This window comes from Macaca thibetana, chromosome 3 (assembly GCF_024542745.1).
Source record: "Macaca thibetana thibetana isolate TM-01 chromosome 3, ASM2454274v1, whole genome shotgun sequence".
NCBI lineage: Eukaryota > Metazoa > Chordata > Mammalia > Primates > Cercopithecidae > Macaca > Macaca thibetana.
The window spans coordinates 8,642,848-8,663,243 of record NC_065580.1 but is presented as its reverse complement, the minus strand read 5'-3'; the positions used below and the strand labels follow the sequence as shown (position 1 = coordinate 8,663,243).

The 20,396-nt window shown below is 43.2% G+C and overlaps 2 protein-coding genes across 2 annotated transcripts in view; one reads left to right on the top strand and one right to left on the bottom strand.

The window, feature by feature from the left end:
- The window catches only part of RARRES2 (retinoic acid receptor responder 2), a 647,965-nt gene that overhangs the window by 403,177 nt on the left and 224,392 nt on the right, over positions 1-20,396 (bottom strand). The window lies entirely within an intron of this gene.
- GIMAP1 (GTPase, IMAP family member 1) lies at positions 8,460-15,371 on the top strand. The gene is made up of 3 exons (XM_050785911.1): positions 8,460-8,598; positions 10,924-10,972; positions 11,924-15,371. Exons 2-3 carry the CDS (start codon positions 10,930-10,932, stop codon positions 12,799-12,801), a joined length of 921 nt encoding a protein of 306 aa, XP_050641868.1. The 5' UTR covers positions 8,460-8,598; positions 10,924-10,929; the 3' UTR covers positions 12,802-15,371.

Below are 20,396 nucleotides of genomic sequence, written 5' to 3'. Positions count from 1 at the left end.
AGGAAAGGGGGCTGAAGCCAGGGAGCCAAGTAGTCTTGCTCAGTGGGTCCCACTCCCACAGAGCCCAGCAAGCTATAAACCACTGGCTTGAAATTCTCACTGCCAGCACAGCAGTCTGAAATCAACCTGGTACAATCCAGCTCAGAGGAGGGAGGGGCGTCCACCAGTACTGAGGCTTGAGTAGCCAGTTTTCCCCTGACAATGTTAAGGAAACCAGGAAGTTCAAACTGTGCAGAAATCATCACAGTGCAGCAAAGTGGCTGGGGCCAGACTGACTCTCCAGACTCCTCCCTACTGGGCAGGGCATCTTTGAAAGAAAGGCAGCAGCCTCAGTCAAGGGCTTATAGATGAAACTCCCATGTCCCTGGGATAGAACACCTGGGGTAAGGGGCAGCTCTAGGTGCAGCTTCAGCCGACTTAAATGTTCCTGCCTGCCAGCTCTGGAGAGAGCAGCAGATTACCCAGCACAGTGCTCAAGCTCTGCTAAGGGAGACTGCCAGCTCAAGTGGGTCCCTGACTGCCATGCCTCCTGACTGGGAGACACCTGCCAGCAGAGGTTGACAGACATCTCATACAGGAGAGCTCTGGCTGGCATCAGGGAAGTGCCCCTCTGGGACAAAGCTTCCAGAGGAAGGAGCATGCAGCAATCTTTGCTGTTCTGCAGCCTCTGCTGGTGATACCCCAGCAAACAGGGTCTGGAGTGGACCTCCAGCAAACTGCAGCAGACCTGCAGAAGAGGGGGGTGAATGTTACAAGGAAAGCTAACAAACAGAAAGCAATAACATCAACATCAACAAACAGGACACCCACACAAAAACCTCATCAAAAGGCCATCAGCATCAAAGATCAAAGGTAGATAAATACATGCAGATGAGGAAAAACTAGCACAAAAATGCTGAAAATTACAAAAACCAGAATGCCTCTTCTCCAAATGATTGCAACTCCTCTCCAGCAAGGGCACAAAACTGGACAAAGAATGAGTTTGACAAACTGACAGAAGTAGGCTTCAGAAGGTGGGTAATAACAAACTCCTCTGAGCTAAAGGAGATTGTTCTAACCCAATGCAAGGAAGGTAAGAACCTTGATAAAATGTTACAGGAACTGATAACTTGAACAACCAGTTTAAAGAAGAACATAAATGACCCAATGGAGCTAAAAAAACACACAGCACGAGAACTTCCTGAAGCATATACAAGTATCAATAGCCAAACAGATCAAGCAGAAGAAAGGATATCAGAGATTGAAGATCAATTTAATGAAATAAAGTGTGCATACAAGATTAGAGAAAAAAGAATGAAAAGAAATGAACAAAGCCTCCAAGAAATGTGGGACTATATGAAAAGACCAAACCTACAATTGACTGGTGTTCTTGAAGGTAACAGGGAGAATGGAACCAAGTTGGAAAACACACTTCAGGATATTATCCAGGAGAACTCCCCCAATCTAGCAAGACAGGGCAACATGGGCAACATTCAAATTCAGGAAATACAGAAAACACCCATAAGATACTCCTCAAGAAGAGCAACCCCAAGATACGTAATTGTCAGATTCTCCAAGGTTGAAATGAAAGAAAAAATGTTAAGGGCAGCCAGAGAGAAAGGTCAGGTTACCTACAAAGGGAAGCCCATCAGACTAACAGTGGATCTCTCTGCAGAAACCTTACAAGCCAGAAGAGAGCAGGGGCCAATATTCAACATTCTTAAAGAAAAGAATTTTCAACCCAGAATTTCATATCCAGACAAACTAAGCTTCATAAGCAAAGGAGAAATAAAATCTTTTACAGACAAACAAATGCTGAGGAATTTCGTCACCACCAAGACTGCCTTACAAGACCTCCTGAAGGATGTACTAAATATGGAAAGGAAAAAACAGTACCAGCCACTTCAAAAACACACCAAAATATAAAGACCAAAGATACTATTAAGAAACTGCATCAATTATTGTGCAAAATAAACAGCTAGCATCATGATGACAGGATGAAATTCACACATAACAATATTAACTTTAAATGTAGTTGGGATAAATGCCCCCAATTAAAACACACAGACTGCCAAATTGGATAAAGAGTCAAGACCCATTTGTGTGCTGTATTCAGGAGACCCATCTCACATGGAAAGACACACATAGGCTCAAAACAAAAGGATGGAAAAATATTTACCAAATGAAAAGCAAAAAAAGCAGAGGTTGCAATCCTGGTCTCTGATACAACAGACTTTAAAAAAACAAAAATCAGAAAAGACAAAGAAGGTTCTTACATAATGGTAAAGGGGTCAATGCAACAAAAAGAGCTAACTATCCTAAATATATATGCACCCAATACAGGAGCACCCAGATTCATAAAGCAAGTTCTTAGATACGTACAAAAACACTTAGACTCTGACACAATAATAATGGGAGACTTTAACACCCCACTGTCAATATTACACAGATCAATCAGACAGAACATTAACAAGGATATTCAGGACTTGAACTGAGCTCTGGACCAAGCAGACCTAATAGATATCTACAGAACTCTTCACCTCAAATCAACATAATATACATTCTTATCAGCATCATATAGCACTTATTCTAAAATTGACCACATAATTGGACATAAAACACTCCTCAGCAAATGCAAAAGAACAGAAATCATAACAAGTAGTCTCTCAGACCACAGTGCAATCAAATTAGAACTCAAGATTAAGAAACTCACTCAAAACTGCACAAATACATAGAAACTGAACAACCTGCTCCTGAATGACTACTGGGTAAATAATGAAATTAAGGCAGAAATAATGAAGTTCTTTGAAACCAATGAGAACAATGACACAACGTACCAGAATCTCTGGGACACAGCTAAACCAGTGTTAAGGGGGAAATTTATAGTACTAAATGCCCACATCAGAAAGCGGGAAAGATCTAGAATTCACACCCTAACATCACAGTGAACAGAACTAGAGAAGCAAAGCAAACAAATGTAAAAGCTAGCAGAAGACAAAAATAACTAAGATCAGAGCAGAACTGAAGGAGACAGAGACACAAAAAAACCCTTCAAAAAAAATCAATGGATCCAGGAGCTAGTTTTTTTTAAAGATTAATAAAATACATAGACTGCTAGCCAAACTAATAAAGAAGAAGAGAGAAGACTCAAATAGACACATTAAAAAAATGATAAAGGGGCCGGGCGCGGTGGCTCAAGCCTGTAATCCCAGCACTTTGGGAGGCCGAGACGGGCGGATCACGAGGTCAGGAGATCGAGACCGTCCTAGCTAACACGGTGAAACCCCGTCTCTACTAAAAAATACAAAAAACTAGTCGGGCGCGGTGGCAGGCGCCTGTAGTCCCAACTACTCGGGAGGCTGAGGCAGGAGAATGGCGGGAACCCGGGAGGCGGAGCTTGCAGTGAGCTGAGATCCGGCCACTGCACTCCAGCCTGGGCGGCAGAGCGAGACTCCGTCTCAAAAAAAAAAAAAAAAAAAAAAAAAAAAAAAAAAGATAAAGGGGATATCACCATAGAAATACAAACTAACATCAGAGAACACTATAAATATCTCTACATAAATAAACTAGAAAATCTAGAAGAAATGGATAAATTCCTGGATGCATACACCCTCCCAAGACTAAACCAGGAAGAATTCAAATCCCTGAATAGACCAATAACAAGTTCTGAAGTTGAGGCAGTAATTAATAGCCTACCAAAAAAAAAACAAAAAAAAGAAAAACCCAGGACTAGATAGATTCACAGCCAAATTCTACCAGAGGTTCAAAGAGGAGCTGGTACCATTACTTCTCAAACTATTCCAAACAATAGAAAAAGAGGGAATCCTCCCTAACTCATTTTATGAGGCCAGCATCATCCTGATAGCAAAACCTGGCAGAGACACACACACAAAAAGAAAATTTAAGGCAAATATCCCTGATGAACATCGATGCAAAAATCCTCAATAAAATACTGGCAAACTGAATCCAGTAGCAAATCAAAAAGCTCATCCACCACAATCAAATTGGCTTCATCCCTGGGATGCAAGTCTGGTTCAACATATGCAAATCAATAGATGTAATCAATCACATAAACAGAACCAATGAAAAAAAAACACATAATTATCTCAATAGACGCAGAAAAGGCCTTCAATATAATCCAACATGCCTTCGTGCTGAAAACACTCAATAAACTAGATATTGATGGAATGTATCTCAAAATAATAAGAGTTATTTATGACAAACCCATAGCCAATATCACACTGACTGTGCAAAGGCTGGAAGCACTCCCTTTGAAAACTGGCATAAGACAAGGATGCCCTCTCTCTCCACTCCTATTCAACATAGTACTGGAAGTTCTGGCCAGGGCAATCAGGCAAGAGAAAGAAATAAAGGGTATTCAAACAGGAAGTGAGGAAGTCAGATTGTCTCTGTTTGCAGATGACATGATTGTATATTTAGAAAACCCCATTATCTCAGCCCTAAAACTCCTTAAGCTCATAAGTAACTTGAGCAGTCTCAGGATACAAAATCAATATGCAGAAATCACAAGCATTCCTATACACCAATAATAGAGAGCCAAATCATGAGTGAACGCCCATTCACAATTGCTACAAAGAATATTAAATACCTAGGAACACAACTTACAAAGGATGTGAGCAATCTCTTCAAGGAGAACAACAAACCACTGGTCAAGGAAATAAGAGAGGATACAAACAAATGGAAAAACATTCCATGCTTATGGATAGGAAGAATCAATATCATGAAAATGGCCATACTGCACAAAGTAATTCATAGATTCAATGCTACTCCCATCAAGGTACCATTGACTTTCTTCACAGAACAAGAAAAAACTACTTTAAATTTCATATAGAACCAAAAAAGAGTCTGTATAGCCAAGACAATCCTAAGCAAAAAGATCAAGATCAAAGCTGGTGGCATCATGCCAACTGACTTCAAACTATACTCCAAGGTTATAGTAACCAAAACAGCAAGGTACTGGTACCAAAACAGATATATAGACCAATGGAACAAAACAGAGGCCTCAGAAATAGCACCATATATATACAACTATCTGATCTTCAACAAACCTGACCAAAACAAGCAAGGGGTAAAGGATTCCCTATTTAACAAGTGGTGCTGAGAAAACTGGCCAGCCATATGCAGAAAACTGAAACTGGACCCCTTCCTTACACCTTATACAAAAAATAACTCAAGATGGATTAAAGACTTAAATGTCAAACCTAAAATCATAAAAACCCTAGAAGAAAACCTAGGCAATACCATTCAGGACATAGGCATGGGTAAAGACTTCATGACTGAAACACCAAAAGCAATTGCAACAAAAGCCAAAATTGACAAATGGGATCTAATTAAACTAAAGGACTTCTGCACAGCAAAAGAAACTATTATCAGAGTGAACAGACAACCTACAGAATGGGAGAAAATTTTTGCAATCTATCCATCTGACAAAGTCTAATATCCAGAATCTATAAGGAACTTAAACAAATTTATAAGAACAAAAAAACCATCAAAAATTTTGTGAAGGATATGAACAGACACTTTTCAAAAGAAGATATTTACGTGACAAGCATATGAAAAAAAAAAAACTCATCATCACTGGTCATTAGAGAAATGCAAATCAAAACCACAATGAGATACCATCTCACACCAGTTAGAGTGCCGATCATTAAAAAGTCAGGAAACGACAGATGCTGGAGAGGATGTGGAGAAATAGGAATGCTTTTACACTGTTGGTGGGAGTGTAAAGTAGTTCAACTACTGTGGAAGACAGTGTGGTGATTTCTCAAGGATCTAGAACCAGAAATACCATTTGACCCAGCAATCCCATTACTGGATATATACCCATAGGATTACAAATTATTCTGCCATAAAGACACATGCACATATATGTTTATTGTGGCACTGTTCACAATAGCAAAGACTTGGAACTAACCCAAATGCCCATCAGTGATAGACTGGATAAAGGAAGTGTGGCCCATATACACCATGGAATACTATGCAGTCATGAAAAGGATGAGTTCACGTCCTGTGTAGGGACATGGATGAAGCTGGAAACCATCATTCTCAGCAAACTAACACAGGAACAGAAAACCAAACACCGCATGTTCTCACTCATAAGTGGGAGTTGAACAATGAGAACACATGGACACAGGGAGGGGAACTTCACACATGGGGGCCTGTCAAGGGGTGGGGAGACAAGTGGAGGGAGAGCATCAGGACAAATACCTAATATATGTGGGACTTAAAACCTGGATGACAGGTTGATGGGTGCAGCAGACTACCATGGCACATGTATGCCTATGTAACAAACCTGCATGTTCTGTACATGTATCCCAGAACTTAAAGTATATTAAATAAAATTTTTAAGTATGCAGCTCCTTCCCACTCTCTCTTGCTCCTACTCCAGCCATGTGATGTGCATGCCTCCCCTCTGCCTTCTGCCATGATTGTAAGTTTCCTGAGGCCTCCCCAGAAGCCAAGCAGATGCCAGCATCATGCTTCCTGTACAGCCTGTGGAACCATGAGCTAATTAAACCTCTTTTCTTTATAAATTACCCAATCTCTGGTATTTCTTTAAAGCAGCGTCAGGATGGACTAATACATCTTCTTTACCGCATTTATAAGGATAGGGAAGAAAACAATGAACATGCAAAGACTGGAAAGAGGTGAAGGAGTGTTAATACAGGGTAGAAAAGGAAGCAGGAGTTCTAGATATAATTCTGAGACTCAAGTGTAGTCAGGGTCTTGAGCTTCACCTGGGTTTCCACAACTGATAGTAAATATCAATGAATAATAGGCAACAAAGCCCAGAGAAAGTGAGACATAATCAAGAGCTAACAGAAATGTAGCGGAAAATAAAGACAGAAACGGTTACTTTTCAATAGGAAGAAGGTCCCAGAAAGCACCAGTAGGAAAGTGGAAATGTGAGACAGGAAGGGATAGTAGCCAACGCAGGTTGCATTAATGAGCACATTACCACTGTATACGGTGATAAGGATGTTCCCACTGTAAACAACTGGGTCTCAGTCCTGCTGCGGACTCAGCAATTTGTATGCAGTACATCACAGAGTTGTCTCACTTGGTGGACAGCTTGATAAGTAAGGAAGCTGTGGTGTTTATCCATAAGTCCTAACTGACATTGATTGAAATATGCTCCTAGGATATCAGCTCTGACAACTTCAGGCTGCTGCATGCACTACCTACACATACTTTTGTAGTCAGATAAACCCTCTGACAGGGAGTTACGAGTGGTTGAAGTAAGACATCATACACATGCATGGAAACAATAAATGGCAAGGAGCTGTCGAAGAGGTTCTGAAAGCATCTTTATGAAAGGTACACGTCATGTATCAAAAACTTATTCAAAGCTGATCTACATGGCTTGGGCTAGGATGAGGCTAGTGAGAAGCCCTAGGCACCTCACTCTTAAGAAAACACTCACTCCCAGGGTCACCCACCTACAGGATCTGCACTTGGGTGACCTGAGAGTGAGTGCCTCCTTAAGCTGTGTGCTCTAGATGCCCCACCTGCCTCACAATAGCCCCAGCCCTGCTGGTCTAGTGGGAGAATGACAGGCTCCCTGTTTCAGCAATGATGAATGGAAACAGTGGACATGTCAGACATCCAGGAGACGCTGTGCCCCCAAAAAGATGGGAAACAGTAAAAGTTGGGTCTCTCCCCTACCAGAAAAAAAGTGGACTGGCATGAAAAAGGTTAAAAAGCAGATCCTATCCAGTAGGGTAAGACTTGAGTTATTGTCTTCCCCATATAGTGAACTCCAGAAAGCCAACTCCAGAAAGTTTGAGTTAGGTGAGGTCCTATAGCTGGCTAATGACCTAACCAGATATGCAGCCTGTTCTTCTGTAACCTTCTCACCACCCAATGATTCGCTTTTTTGCTGACCTCATGATGCTCTTGAGAGAATATAGAATAACTAGAACTGGTGATACCAACACAGATGACTAGACTAAGCCTCCCAATAAGGCTAATTTGAAGATAGTGCAAAGGTGTTCATCCTCAACATATTAGTTCACCCTCAAGTCCTTCGGTAGCTGGGAAAGCCCTCCTCTCTCAGAGAATGATAAGACCTTGCCTCCAGGTTTTTCTGGCAGACTGGATCTGGGGCTGGCACTGACCACATGGATGTCTAATTAATGGACAGATGATGAGAACAGCTATCATGTTATTTGTTCTGGGGCAGGAGACTTTCTGGGCCTATTTTATATGGGGAAACGTCCCTAAAGGGCAAAAGGCAACTGAAGGTTAGCTTAGTAATCAATTTTAGAAGTACAGTCAGGCCTCAGGGACTAAACATTCCTCCCTTCTTAGGGCATGGCAAGATATTTGATATCATGAGGTCCTGCTGGAGACATATAACCTCAGTCACAGCAGAAAGTAGAGTCGGTAGGAGAAGTATTGCCAATTCACAGCTCAATGGGAAATGTTTCTGTCTCTTTAAATCGTAACCATGGGGCCCACCCTGAGCTTCCTGATTTCTGAAGTCTGAGTGATTTCCTCTGTGTGCCGAGAGGAAAGAGCCTTCTGCACTCACAGCCGAAGGGAAAGCAGCAGGTTGGGGCTTCTTGTGGCCAACTTCAGAGCCTGTCACCAGGAAAGGTGAGCCAGAGCCTGGGAGTGGCGGGGGCTGGGGGTGCTCTGAGAACCAGAAAGAACGTGATTCCTAGAGTGTTTACTGCCTGAGCACTTGCATTCTACAAGGCATCATGCAGGTGAGCAATTTCTGGAACAATCAAAGACATGCTTCCAGGTTTTTAAGTAGGCAAAGTTCAGAGGAAATTTTAGGATCATCTTCTCCAGCTCTGGAGCACACACGTTCTTGGTGGGGAGTGAAACCTGTCTCCTCCCACTTCCCTTAATAAAGTAAGAGAAGAGTGTGCTGGAACCACCTCCAGGAATAAAATACAGTTTGAAAGGCATTAAACATTCCTCAAGCTCCCTATTGAGCAAAGGCAAAAGATACTTCTGTGGCCCTGTAAGCCATCTAACCTCGGAGTGAGTCACAACGTGGCAAGACTGGGTACATTTGAACTCTCCTCCTCACTGTCCACAGAAGGGGCCCCTGAGGAGACATCTGAGATTAATATCTTGATCTTCATCCCCTTTCCCTGCATGGTCCCTTTAACATCTGCTCCCTTAATTCAAGCTTCTCCTGCTCCAGCCACGGGGACACCTTAAATTCCCACCTGTACAATAAAGGGGGTTGCAAAAATGACTGATGTCCAAGTTCTGAGCTGTGGACATCAGAAACATTTAATTCATGAATCAGAATCTCTGAGGATGGATCCAAGAGCTGTACATTTTTAAAGAACATTCACGTAATTCTGAGAAACAGCACATTTGAGTGGCAAAGAACTCAATAAACTTTGAGGTCTCTTAAAGTATTAGGAATATAGGATCCTACAAGTGTTCCTCAATGATTACAGGCCATTTGTCACCTCAGAGTTCAGCTGGGTCTTACTTTCCTCTAAAAAAATCTATTTAAAATCATTTCAACCCCTGTTCCAAACTATGGAAAATTCCAGTGGACTATCCAGAGTTCTGTGGACTCCCTGCAGCACACATTCTCATTTTCTTGGTTGACAAGGACATTTTGCTTCATCTAAATTATTTTCTCCGAATCTTGCAGCTGTTTCTTCATTTCTGCTCTGATATCATTGATGATCGTCTGTTCATTCCTACACGCAAAATAATTAATCACATAAGGCCCATGCAGTGAATCTTATTGAAGGTTTTGGGGAGGGCCAGGAGAGTTCCTGCAGAAACAGAAACAGCTCTAGATTTAACAGAGGATGAGGCAAACCTGTTCTCCAAGTCCTTCGATCAAAGACAAGTTACTTAGCCAGCTTCTCTCTCTGCCCTTCCTTCATGTGTGGTGCCAGTGGGAGAGAACACAGGTACCTGAGTGACCAGGGTGCAAGACACAAAGAGTTTGACATGGATGGTGAGGTACAGAGAGATGGTCGGGGAGGATCAATAGTCCTAGGAGGGGAAGCAGAGTGGGTTGGCAAGGCCCTGAAATCTGCTGATCGTGAAGTAGCTGACCGAGTGGGGGATTGTCTGGGAATGAGGCTGGAGACGTAGACGCAGAGAGAAGTGCATTTGTGTTCAGGAGCTTGTGTGATTAGGCAAACTGGATCAGAGAGTGTTTAGCTGTATTACATAATGTTAGATTTCAGCATAATCAGCTTTGGAGGGGAAGACAACTTCAGGAGTTGAAGGGGAGTGTTTAAGTCTCTCCAGCACAGACATCATATTTAGACATCTCTAAACAAACAAAACTATTTGATTTTAAGAAAACAGAGAGTCAGGGGCCCTCCAGATCTACTTGGGAGATCTGTTCAATTTCCAAAAGAAAAATCCCAATTTTCTTCTTTTTTCCCAGGCCAGCCACTTGAAGGTGGGTGCCTAAGTCACTGGGCAAATTTTCTGGTTCTGAGGGTTTACCTAATCTTCCCCCAGCTGCTGAATCCCCTGATATCTCTAGCTTATGTCAGTGATATAGAACCACCCGGGGAAAAAGTAATACCTAAAGCCCATTGGCATTGAGTAAATATTATACCCTACCCTCTGCTTTTTGCTTTTGGAGTTCCTGAAAAGACAAATCCAGCCCCACCCAATGTTCTCACAGCATCATACCAACTCAAGGGCAGGGTGTTGGCCCTTCCAAGGCCATTCTCTCAAGTACTTAAAGAAGGATTAGCACAATGTATTATATTTGACGAAATTTACCTGTCTTCTCTCTAGCCACCTGCCCTTCTGCCAAGACATACACCTAGATTTTTAGATCCTTGCAGGCAAAAACCATGTCTTTCCACTGTGCTGTCACCAGCTCTTCGGACTTTGCCTGACACACTGTAGATGGTTATGCCCATTTGAGGAATAAATAAATGAATTAACAAATTGTGTTTGGTACCCTTCCAGGTAAGCATGGGAGGAAGGAAGATGGTGAGAGATGAAGAAAATATCTATGGTAAGACCATATCTCTACACCTCATACTTGCCCCCCTAGGCTTCAGCTTAGGATAATGAGAATGGGGCTTCCTCAAGACTGAACAGAGATAAGTTCCAGAGATGTCTCAACCCTGGGATGACAGCACTAGCCCTGAGATTTGCATTTTAGCTGGATCTCTGCTGTGAAAAGTTAAGTTCTTTGACTAGCCAGCTCCCTTGGTTCCACGGTATAAAATAAGGATAATAAGCCTACTCTGATCACCACAGAAGAAGTGCAGAGGGGATCAAATCATGCACTACAGTGAACATAAGATTTGCGAGGTAGAATGTTTACAGAACAAGGATAGAGGGTTAAAACAGATATTCTTTTTAGGCAGCCAGTTTAAGAGAGAAAGAAGAGAGGAAGGAGAGAAAGAGGAAGAGAAGGAGGGAAGAAGGAAAGAGGGCTTATCTTACCCCCTCAACAGGCATCTGAGAAACAGGCCTCTATTATCACTCCCATTTTTGCCGAAGAGGCTTAATACTTAGATTATGCAACTTCCCCAAGGTTACACAACTAGCACATGGTGGGGCTGTGATTCAAACCAGGGTAGCTGGAACTCCACACAGCTCTTCCCTACCGGGCAGTACTGCCCCCACGGCCTTTCTCTGGGGATGGTCTCTGGGAGAATATTTCAGAGTGCATCGAAATTTTCAAATACTAAATAAATATGTCTGCATGTGTGTGGCTGACCAGAAATGTCAGAACTATTGGGCTGGATTGATAAAGGAACATTTCTATGATAATCAGCTGTAGTTGGAGCATCTACAGGTGCAGGCAGACAACCCAAATACAAAAGGAAAAGGTGAAAATGAACGCCTACGGGCCCAAATCTCTATTCTTAACCACTTCTGCTAAAGGCAAGAAGATTCCAGTTCCCAAGGGAAAGTTAGTTAAACTTAAGTAAGATTATAACACTTGGTCTCACAGGTTTAGAAGAGACCACTTGGTCCCGGCAGGATCCCATGCTGAGGCTCCTCCTTGTTGGGAGAACAGGGGCCGGAAAGAGCGCCACTGGGAACAGCATCCTGGGCCAGAGACGGTTCCTCTCCAGGCTGGGGGCCACGTCTGTGACCAGGGCCTGCACCACGGCCAGCCGCAGGTGGAACAAGTACCACGTGGAAGTCGTGGACACTCCGGACATTTTCAGCTCCGAAGTGTCTAAGACAGACACCGGCTGTGACGAGAGAGGTCGCTGCTACATGCTCTCGGCCCCCGGGCCCCACGCGCTGCTCCTGGTGACCCAGCTGGGCCGGTTCACCGCCCAGGACCAGCAAGCGGTGAGGCAGGTGAGGGACATGTTCGGGGAGGACGTCTTGAAATGGACTGTCATCGTCTTCACCAGGAAGGAGGACCTGGCTGGGGGCTCCCTGCAAGATTACGTGTGCAGCACAGAGAACCGGGCCTTGCGCGAGCTGGTGGCCGAGTGCGGGGGCCGTGTCTGTGCCTTTGACAACCGGGCCACCGGCCGGGAGCAGGAAGCCCAGGCGGAGCAGCTGCTGGGGCTGGTGGAGGGCCTGGTGCGGGAGCACAAGGGCGCCCACTACTCCAACGAGTTGTACGAGCTGGCGCATCTCCTGCGCTGGGCAGGCCCGGAGGAGCGGCTTCGGAGGGTGGCGGAGGGCGTGGCCGCCCGCATGCGGAGGAGGCTGTGGGGCGCCTGGCTGCGGGCCGGGCTGTGGGCGTGGCCGAAGCCGCCCTGGAGCTGGAGGCTGGGCCTGGCACTGCTGCTGGGGGGCGCACTCCTGTTCTGCGTGCTGCTCCACAGGCGCTGGTCGGCGGCCTTTGCGGAGGTCGGGCCTGACTGACACTGCAGGTCCTAAAACTGAAGGCAACTTGGTCAAGAGAGGCTGAATTCTTGGAGCTGAAAGGACAACTTTATTCCAAAGGAAGGAATCCTGTAGTTTCAGGCACAGTTTTAATGACACAGAAAACTTTGAATGCTGCATCATCTTTGCAACTTTGCCAAGGCTCAGAATCCACTTTTTAAGTTTTTGACTCATTTTAAATGATGTGTATGCAGAGTTTTCCATTTGTCTAACATAACTTCCTTTGGTAGTTTTGGTAGTCTAATGTCAAGTAGCTTCTGGTGGGGACAAATGCGTGGCACAGGGGAAACAAGTGCCTTTATTTTTGAACTTTTTAAAAAATTTAGACTGCCCCACCTTGATAAATTTCTAGTTCATATACATGAGTAGATATGTTCTTTTGTGATTCTTGTAGACTGTTAGCATCAATAAAAGAAATGTGGGCATTATACATGTTACTGTTACTTCTGCAACATCAGTTTATTAGTACAATGATTTACTACCAAAAAGATTAATGTAACTGTACTGTTACAAAGCAGAAAATAAGTTTTCACTTTTCTAGAACATATTATGGTTCGTGGCATTCCAAAATGAAGTAGGGGCCGGGTAAGGTGGCTCACGCCTGTAATCCCAACACTTTGGGAGGCCTAGGCAGGCGGATCACCTGAGGTCAGGAGTTCGAGACCAGCCTGACCAACATGGCGAAACCCCATCTCTACTAAAAATACAAAAATTAGCCAGACGTGGTAGCACTCGCCTGTAATCCCAGCCACTCAGGAGGCTGAGACGGGAGAATCGCTTGATGCAGTGAGCCGAGATCGTGCCACTGCACTCCAGCTTGGATGACAGAGCAAGAATCTGTTTCAAAAAAAAAAGAAAGAAAGAAAGATGGCCGGGCGCCGTGGCTCAAGCCTGTAATCCCAGCACTTTGGGAGGCCGAGATGGGCGGATCACGAGGTCAGGAGATCGAGACTGTCCTGGCTAACACGGTGAAACCCCGTCTCTACTAAAAAATACAAAAAAACTAGCCGGGCGAGGTGGCGGGCACCTGTAACCCCAGCTACTCGGGAGGCTGAGGCAGGAAAATGGCATAAACCCGGGAGGCGGAGCTTGCAGTGAGCTGAGATCCGGCCACTGCACTTCAGCCCAGGCGACAGAGCGAGACTCTGTCTCAAAAAAAAAAAAAAAGAAAGAAAGAAAGAAAGAAAAAAAGTAGGATACTGGGAAAATAACGTATAATATCTCCTATATGGTTATTCATATTTTTGTCACACACACACACACACACACACACACACACACACAGAGTCTGTATCTCCAGCTCCACTCTGGTTATGGAGAAGAGGCAGAGCGCCAGGTGCATAGGCTGAGACTGCAGACACCTGACCATCCTATTACTGTGAGGCAAAAGCATCCGGTATTTTTCGGGATGGGCCTGTCCAGGAAGGTTCTTGAATGCCAGATGATTAGAAAATGTGACGCTGACTGGTTGTGCGAATCAAACAATAGGATTTCCTTATTTCTACTTCTGAGCATAATGAGAACCCTTTAAGGGAACTCATTGTCTTTAAATCAGCCAACCTCTAGTGAGATCATGGAGACACGGGAAGCAGGTATTCACATTAGCCCCAATCAAGGGGAAGAGGAGGAGGAAGGGAGTGTGCGCAGGCGCCCTAGGGTCTTCCCAGCACACGTTGGGAAGGAGGGGTCTGCAAGCATGCGCACAAATGCCAGGTCAAGCTAAGGACTGCAGGAGGTTCCAGGTGGGCTGCAGGCTTCGGGCAGGCTATGGTCAGGGGTCCTGAGGGCCTTGGTGACGTTGCAGGGAGTTGGACTTTTTGAAGCGTGGCTCAAGTAAAACCCATGTTTAATTCCTGCCTTTCGCTTCCTCAGCAGCCATACTGGGCCATTGCAGGGTCCTCGAGCCAGGGAGGGATTCCTTTGATGATCGGAGGGGGCAGCAGGGAGGGCACAGTGTGGTCGTCCATGGCCACTTGCGCACGAGCCAGTGCTGCTGGCGGTGGTAGAGAACAACTTTTATCAAAGTGGTAGAGAACAACAGCAGCAACAAACGTATTGCTCTTTGTGGAGCAGGGCTGCCCCATAGGCAGTGTGCCCAGAGTAGCAGCTCGGAAGCAGTTCTGCAATCATATTTATACCCACTTTCAATGATATGCAAATTAAGGGGTGGATTATGCCAAAATTTCTAAAAAAAAAAAAAAAAGTGATAACTTCCAGGTCATGAGATTGTTGCCATGGAAAGGAGCCATAACTTCCAGGTGTTGCCTTAGCAATGGTAACCTGACGTGGCACCGGTGAGTGTGTTTTATGGAGAGACTCCATAAAACCTCTTCCCTTTCAGCTCGTCTTCAGTGTGGTCTGGAGCCCAATCCCCACCTCCGGAGTCGAGTCCTGCCTCCTCTCAGTAATAAAAAGTAGTAGTATATGGTTAATTGTCAAATACATTTGCAAAGTGTAATCAAAGATACATTACCAATCTGACTCTCAAAATGTGCTATCATCTTTGAATTTGAATAATATGTTATTAAAGAAGTTACGGTTTTCCTTTACATTCAATAACATTTCTTTAGTGGTTTTCTTTTTCAGATACTTTGATTATGATTTTTTTTTTTTTCCATCTTTGTATCCCCATTATACAACCCAGTGCCTGGCATATAAAGTGGGATCAACAAATGTTTGGAAAATGAATTGTAAAGCTGACTTTCCTGTACCTTTTCAATATTAGGTTTCCAACTACCATACTTTTGACCATTTTCTAAATTTTCTACCCTAGATAACAGAAAATTATTTCATGCAAGCATGCCATTGTATTAATGATACTCTCCTGCCCTAAGGAAATTTACTTCCCTTCAAGCACAGGGTCCCCCAAATTACTGTATTTCCACCCCCTTTCAGTTATTTTATCCTTTTCTCCTACTACAGAACAGTTGGCATTCACCATTCCCTTCAGTAAAGTCTTTTTTTAGTCTGTGGCTTAAAGGATGCTTTTTCCCCCGTAGCTCAAGGTTAGGCCTTGTAACCTCAGTTATGTAATTTGAGTGATTTGATAGCACAAATCAATTTTATATTTAAATTACAGCATAAAACAGCACTGCCTCCTGTAGAAAAACTTGCTTGCTAATTTTAACCAGACATAGGGTAAAAATACTGTCCAATACCTCAAAAATTATATGAATATATATCCATTTCAATTGTGTCCCCCTTCCTCTCCTCTCCTTTTATCTCTTCAAGGATAAAAATGTATGGATCGTGTGCTGATGATGTTTCTGTTCATATTTCTATGCCCTGGTACCTGGATCAGCTTTTGTTCTACAAAAAAAGACTCGTATCCGGCTTATTTCTGAAAGCTAGTGTTAGCCATGATTAACTTTTAGAGCAAAATATTTCAGGCAATGAGTACATTCTTACATATTCTTACACAATGAATATTCAGTTCCAGCCCGCACAGTAGCCCTAACAGATACCAGTGCTCCTTCCGGAGATTCACCTATGGATTCAGTACCCCAGAAGAGAATTCCTGTAAATTCTTGGGGAAGCTATAGCTAGACTATGGCTCAACACTCATTTTTCCCCCATGATTCTTAATCTAACAGTGGCACTGTTGGCCTATTCTTTGGCAACTAGATTTGGTTCTTGCTTATTCTACCAATAAAATATTTTATGGAGATGCGTCTAAATTTGTCCCCTCCTCTTTAATTCTTTAAGCAGTTATCACTCCATATACTGGATATTTTGTTATAATTATTGGTTTGAGTCTTATTTTTATACTTTCAATCACATTCTTTGCCTAATTCTTTTCATATTTTTATCTTTTCTTTCCCTCCTCATAATTCTCTTTACATACCATTAAGTTTAGGCACTTGGACATTTTTTAAATTTCAAAATGGTATTATATTGTGCATATCCTCCTGATTTCATACATCTGAAGATGCCTAGACTCTCTTTTCTACTACAGCTAGCAGGATGTATCATGGTGAACACTGAAGAGAACTGCATACCACTGCTCAAAAATTAAACACACACGCTTGCATGCATACAAACACACACACACACACACACACACGTACACACACACCCCAAGGATAGACATCTCAATCTCAAGAAACAAAAATGAAAGAAAGACTTTCTGACTTCCAGTTCTGCAGAAGGATCAACTCCAAGTTTTAAGCCTGAATTCCCAGAATTTGTCTCCAGTAGGCAAAGAAGACCTTCTTCCTGGAAATAAGAATTCTTTCCTGGGAAGAACAATTCTTTCTTGTGTTAAAGGAGGTAACTAATATTCTTTGTAGGTCCCTCTGTAACAGCTTGCACATGAAGACCTAGATTAGGATTGTCTCTGATGCTCAAAGAATTAGGGTTACTCAGAATCAATAAGATCAATGGAGGCCAGACGCGGTGGCTCATGCCTGTAATCTCAGCATTTTGGGAGGTCGAGGCAGGTGGATCATGAGGTCAGGAGATCGAGACCATCCTGGCCAACATGGTGAAACCCCATCTCTACTAAAAATTCCAAAAAAAATGAGCCGGGTGTGGTGGCGCACACCTATAGTCCCAGCTACTCAGGAGGCTGAGGCAGGAGAATCGCTTGAGCCCGGGAGGCGAAAGTTGCAGTAAGCCGAGATCACACCACTGCACTCCAGCCTGGGTGACAGAACGAGACTCCATCTCAAAAAAAAAATCAGTGGAACATACATCTTATGGTAATGGTGGGTAGATAATTAGGACAGTACTCCCATAGAGAATAATGTTAAAACTCTGGATAAAATAAACTAAATAGTAAGCTTCAAAGACATAACAAGAGAGTGAGGAATTTCTAGAACAAATCTAAGAAAAATGAAAACCCAGAAACCTAAGTCTGGTGAGGAGCCACTTATATTTTCAGATCAAGTAGAAACAGCTTAAAGATGGAGCCACAATTTGGGATTTGGTAATTTTATAGGATAATCAGGATAAAAGTAAAACCCACAATCCATCCAAAGTGAAGAATGTCATCCTCGCCTTACTTTTAGAAAGGATCCCGCCTGTAATTCCAGCACTTTGGGAGGCAGGTGGATCACCTGAAGTCAGGAGTTTGAGACCAGGATGTCCAACTTGGTGAGACCATGTCTCTACTAAAATACAAAAAATTAGCCAGGCGTGGTGATGCATGTCTGTAATCCCGGCTACTCAGGAGGCTGTGGCAGGAGAGTTGCTTGAACATGGGTGGCGGAGGTTGCAGTGAGCCGAGATCATAACACTGCACTTCAGCCTGGGTGACAGAGTGAGACTCCATCTCAAAAAGAGAAAAAAGAAAAAAAAGGATCCCAAAGTGATAAATTCTCAGATGTAAATCATCCTTCCCCTGTAGACTTGCAGTGTGAGTGTCCTTAGACTTGATTAAAGTGGTCTTTCTCCAATAGTGTCTAAAGATTTGGCATTAAAAAGAAATTCTACCTGGAGGATGATACTAATATTTTGGGCCTTACATTTTCCCTTGAACACTTCTTTTTAAATGTAATGTGTAGCACTTGGAGAAAACCAAACACCAAAAGAAACATGATGCAATGAGAAAACCAAACAAAAAGTAACAGAAACAAATAAGCAAAAACTTGAGATACTATAATGATCAGATATGGGTATAAAATAAGTACACTTACAATATCTAAGACAGTTTTTAAGCAATCTTGAAAATGTCTTCTGAAAATAGGAAAATATAAAACTGACATGATACATTTGCAAACATACCAAATAAAACTATTAGAATCGACAAATGGAATATGGCAGCCATAAAACATGCCACCCACATCACCAGCTCTGGCGAGTATGATTGGTAAATGGCCCTGCTGCTGCCCCTCTGGACCCACCACCATGTTTGTGCCAAAGGCATGCCACCTGCAGACTGCTCCCAGCCAGTGAGCTAGCACATTGAAATGGTGAGGGTACTCAGGCTCCTCCTGGAAAGAAATGAGCTTCCTCTAACTGGCGGCTTGGCTCAAAGACTCCCCCTTGGCTGCTGAATCTTTCCTGGAACCGCACTGCTCACGACTCTTCCTAACCAAACCTTCTTTCTTCCCACTCTCCCTTCACAGGTGTCAAATCATTATGGTCTGAAGGCTATCCTTCCCTCTACCTGCTTCTGCCTCCATTAAATTTTTGTACATCTAATCCAGTTTTGGTGCTTCCTCCTTCACAAACCTGAACTTATATACAACTGAAATTAACAACTCAGTGGACAGATTTAACAGATTAGACAGTGCTGAAGAGAGAATCAGGGTAGAAGAAAATCTGGAATGCAGCCCAGAGATACCAAATAGATAGGCAATGTGGAGAGAGGGTAAGAAATATAGAGAAAAGAGTGAGAAGTTTTAACATATTAATCATCATTCTGAAAGAATAGAAAAACACAGGTTCACAGAGATAAGGCAAAAAGAAAAAAGGAATAGAAACACAGGAGTTAAGACAATATATGAAAACATGAGAAATTTCCAGAACAGATAAAATATATCAATCCACTAATTCAATTAAACCAATAAACTTAAAGCAGAAAAAAAGAGATATTATAAAGGAGTAAAAATTGGACTGACAACTGACTTCTAAAAAGAGACAAAAAAACACCTCTGTTCTGTACAAGACTTCTATTACACATATACAAAGAACAGCCTGGATTCTGTGATAGTTAATTTTATGTGTCAGCCTGATTGAACTAACGGATGCCCGGATAGCTAGTAAGATATTATTCTGTGTGTGTATGTGAAGGTGTTTCCAGAAGAGATTAGCATTTGAATCCGTAGATTCAAACGAGTAAAGAAGTTCTGCCATCACTAATATGGGCAGAAATCGTCTAGTCAGTTGAAGTTCCAAATAGAACAAAAAGGCAGCAAAGGGCAAATTCATTCTCTCTTCTTGAGCTGGGACATCCGTCTTCTCTGGCCTTCGAACATTGGAGCTCCTGGTTCTCAAGCCTTTGAATTCTTGGACTTACACCAACAACCTCCCCCACACACACCTGGTTCTTGGACCTTTGGCATCAAACTGGGAGAGTTACATCATCAGCTTCCCTGGTTCTCAGGCCTTCGAACTCATATTGGATTACACCATCACCCTTCCTAGTTCTCCAGCTCACAGACAGCATATTATGGGGCTTCTCAGCCTCCATAATCATGCAGACCAATTCTACACACACACACACGCGCGCGCGCGCGCGCACACACACAATGGTTCTCTATTTTTGGAGAACCCTAACGAATACAGCTGCCATTAAGAAGAAGGTTAGGATCACAGAGAAAGCCCAGCGCCCAAGGCCCAGGCACATAGGCCATGCCTAAGACTGAAGCTATGTAGGAACAACAAAGAACACTTCCCTGCCCTTGCCATATATCTAAAAAATACTGGGTGATTAACAAGCAATCCAGTCTACTATAGGGAAGGGTCAAAGCCTGGAACAACCCTCTGTGAAGTGGAGTTATGCAGAGATGACTGAAATCTGAGGGTGAATGGAACAGGAACACCAGGTAAAGCCCTATGGCATTTCAGTCCCCATCTAAGCACAAGGCAACACTAAACATATTAAAAACCTAAGATGCACTGAAGGTAAC

Coding starts and splice junctions, on each gene's coding strand:
- GIMAP1 (XM_050785911.1), top strand. CDS start 10,930: ATGGGAGGAAGGAAGATGGTGAGAGATGAAGAAAATATCTATG. Junction 10,973..11,923: donor AGATGAAGAAAATATCTATG/GTAAGACCATAT, acceptor TTGGTCTCACAG/GTTTAGAAGAGACCACTTGG.